The 3,265-nt window shown below is 62.8% G+C and overlaps 1 protein-coding gene across 1 annotated transcript in view; it reads left to right on the top strand.

Annotated features, from left to right (window-relative positions):
* The first annotated feature begins 1,145 nt into the window (after positions 1 to 1,145).
* TMBIM1 (transmembrane BAX inhibitor motif containing 1) overlaps positions 1,146 to 3,265 on the top strand; it is a 2,489-nt gene continuing 369 nt past the window's right edge. Inside the window, exons 1-9 of the mRNA XM_008948394.1 lie at positions 1,146 to 1,362; positions 1,480 to 1,562; positions 1,655 to 1,719; positions 1,852 to 1,905; positions 2,057 to 2,107; positions 2,289 to 2,328; positions 2,501 to 2,538; positions 2,764 to 2,851; positions 2,971 to 3,066. Coding sequence (XP_008946642.1) covers positions 1,146 to 1,362; positions 1,480 to 1,562; positions 1,655 to 1,719; positions 1,852 to 1,905; positions 2,057 to 2,107; positions 2,289 to 2,328; positions 2,501 to 2,538; positions 2,764 to 2,851; positions 2,971 to 3,066 — 732 coding nt within the window. The remainder of the gene's footprint in view (positions 1,363 to 1,479; positions 1,563 to 1,654; positions 1,720 to 1,851; positions 1,906 to 2,056; positions 2,108 to 2,288; positions 2,329 to 2,500; positions 2,539 to 2,763; positions 2,852 to 2,970; positions 3,067 to 3,265) is intronic.

Here is a 3,265-nt window from a genome sequence, read left to right as displayed (position 1 = left end):
GCATGGCTGTTCCCAGTGTGGCCCCCCCAGCCTGGCACCACTGCCTGCCCAGCCCAGCTCTGGGAAGCGCAGGCGTCATGCTTAAGGAAGTGCCTGGTCCCCTCCCAGCCTAGACCGGGTGGGATCAGATCCTGGTCCCTTTGAGGGTCACGTCACAGCTTTGGGCAGGGGGAACGTGGGGGTTCCTGGCACCTGCCTGGGGCTCGGGGTGGGTGTTTCCCAGTGCTAGCGCTGGGGGGGGGCGGCAGGCGGGTAAAGGCCTGGCGCCGGCTCCTGGCAGCACCATTGTTTTGTTGGCCTTGGAGATCCTGCCTTCCTCCTTCTCCTCCTCCTTCTGGGCCCAAGCCCGGCAGCTGGCCCTGGGCCTGGGCTGGCTGCTCGCAGCTGCTGGGGCCTCTGCGAGGGGGCCCAGCACAGATGGGGAGGGGAGCTTAGTCCCTGGGGGGTCCCGGCCTCCTTCTCTAGGCTTCCATCCACCTCCTTCCGAGGTGATGTGGATGTCCTTATAACTTGTCCCTATAATTCCCTGGGGAGACTCGGGAGTTGTGAAGTGCCCGTGTGACCTGCTGGGTGGGGGGCACCTCCAAAATGTGAGGCTGGGGCGCTGGGGTCTGCATGGGTGCGATCAGAATCGGGCCCTGTGCTTCCATCCCCAGGCAGCAGGAGAGGCGATGTACTTTGTCCCCAGGGCGGTGCCACCAGGAGCTGGAAACCAGCCAGAGCGTGGCGAGGGGCTGCTCTCTGCTGCCCTGGTGATGGCTGGGTGGGCTCCAGAGGCCAGAGAGGTCACATCCCCACCGGAGAGGTCATGTCCCAGCTAAGGCTTGAGTCAGCATGTGGCTGTGCCCTGCTTGTAGCTGGCGACTGACGCAGCTGCTGGGGACTCAGGGCACAGGAATGCGGGTGGCCCTGACCAAGGGGCAGTGGGAATGTCCTTTGCCTCTCATTGAGCCGCCAGCACTGAGGCCAGCTTGTCCTGATTAATTAGAAGCTGCTATTAAAGTGGGAGTGGGAGGTTTTGTGGCTCCCCATACCTGTGGCTCTGCTCACCAAGGACGTGTCCTGCCTGGGGAGAGGGACTGGCACTGACACCCACCCAATCTTGTCTCCTCTGCAGGTGTCCACGGGAGATGCCCGGAGCCGGCATGGCGCAGCCCAGCGCACCTCCCCCCTACGATGACAAGAACCCCCTCTACCCACCGCCACCGGGGGGATACCCCCAGCCCCCCCACTTTGGTGGGGCGTACCCACAGCCTGGGGGTTACCCTGCAGCAGGGGGGTACGTGCAGCCAGGGGGGTACCCAGCAGCAGGGGGGTACCCCCAGCCGGGGATGGCCATGCCCACCATGCCTATTCGGTTCAGTAAGTGAGGGCACCTTGGGTGTGGGTTTTTTCTTTTTGGGGGGTGGCATTAGACACAGGGGGATTGTAGGGGGCTGTGAAGACCACCCTAGTGCTGAGGGGTGTCCTCCACCACAGGTGACGATGGCATGGGAGGTGGCTCCCCCTTCCAATCAGCCGACTGGGATGACAGGAAGGTCCGGCACACGTTCATCCGCAAGGTGAATCCCGGGGGGTTCCGGGGGCACCCGTCAGGGTGGTAAGGCACTGGTTGGGCCTGGGGGTTGGGTACTGACCCCCTTGTCTCTTGTAGGTCTATGCCATTATCTCCCTGCAGCTGCTGGTGACAGCGGGGATCATTGCTATGTTCACCTTTGTGTGAGTGGAGTCTTTCTTTAGCCTTGCCCCAAAAAAGGAGGGAGCCTGGCCCCATGTCCCCTGGGGTGGAGGTCCCAAGAGAACAGTAGTTGCTGTCACCCCTCCCTCACACTTATCCCTCCTGTCCCACAGCTCCCCTGTTCGCTCCTTTGTCCAGAGGAATGTCGCCATCTACTACGCCTCATAGTGAGTAGGGGTCTGCTGGCCTGTGCCCCCCACACTGCGCCTGCTGCCAGCTGGCACCCCACAATTGCAGCCTCCTTCCCTGCCCAGTGGTGGTGGTGGGGTGGTCCTGGTGGGGGGCTGCAGGGCTGACACCTGCTGTCTCTCTCTGCAGTGCTGTGTTCCTGGTGACCTACCTGGTGCTGGCCTGCTGCCAGGGTCCCCGGTGAGTTGCTGGTGGCTGGGACCCCTAGAGCATGGGCTTGTGGATATGGTGGAAGGGGGGTGTCTCCATGGTATCAGGAAGGGGGGACCTGGCTTGGGGCTGCCTCCAGGGAGTTTGCAGCAGGGGGACACGACGTGGCCTTTGTCACCAGCTCACCTCTCTCCCACTCTTTGTCCCGCAGGAGACGCTTCCCCTGGAACATCATCCTGCTGAGCATCTTTGTGAGTGGGCTGGGGCCAGGGGGTGGGCCTGGTGGTGCCCTCATGGCACCCCAGCTGCCCAGGCAGGCTGGGAGGGATGTGCGGGGGACACGTGGGCAGGCGGGTGACAGCCATGCACTGCTGCCCCCCATGGTGCTGTGCACCCTGCTGAGCCCACCCTTCTCTCCCTCAGACGCTGGCCATGGGGCTGATGACGGGAACTATTGCTAGGTACGTCCTGGGGACCCTGCAGTGACAGGAGCTGGGGTTCTTCCTGTCCCCAACCACACAGCTGGCTCAACTAGAGGCTGCTGGGACCTGGGGGAGACTCCAGTCACCTGGGTCTGGGGACAGTGGGGTCCTTGCACAGGATTGGGGTATGGGGAGGTCACCAACACCCCCCTGGCGGGGGGATGCTGAGGTGCTGGGTGACTCTGGTGTCCCCTCTGTCGGCAGCATGTACCAGACCAAAGCCGTCCTCATCGCCATGCTCATCACCGCTATTGTGGCCATCATTGTCACCATCTTCTGCTTCCAGACTAAGGCAAGGAGGGGGATGTGCCCTGCCCTGCCCTGGGGGGACGAGGGGGTCAGGAGCAGGGAGCTGGGTGCTGGGGACACCCCGGCCTGTCCTGTGACATACTTACGCACTCTTTCTGGCAGGTTGATTTTACATCGTGTCCAGGGCTTTTCTGTGTGCTCGGCATCGTGCTCATGGTGACTGGGATTGTCACCGCTATTGTCCTCTCCTTCAAATATGTGAGTGGGGGACACAGGGCCTGGAAATGCCACAAGTGTCCCTGGTTTGGTGTCCCCAGGGCTGGCATGGGCAGGGGTGTTTGGGTGGTCCCCCTTTGCTGGGGAGCAGGGTGTGTTGTTGGCCACAGCAGAGGCAGCTTGCCCGCAGGGAGAGGGTGTGTTGGCGTTGACGTCAGCATCAGCTGCATCTCCTGGGGAG

Source organism: Merops nubicus, unplaced genomic scaffold (genome assembly GCF_000691845.1).
Source record: "Merops nubicus isolate BGI_N331 unplaced genomic scaffold, ASM69184v1 scaffold44149, whole genome shotgun sequence".
Lineage (NCBI taxonomy): Eukaryota > Metazoa > Chordata > Aves > Coraciiformes > Meropidae > Merops > Merops nubicus.
The sequence above is the reverse complement of the archived record's forward strand: the minus strand, read 5'-3'. Positions and strand labels throughout refer to the sequence as shown.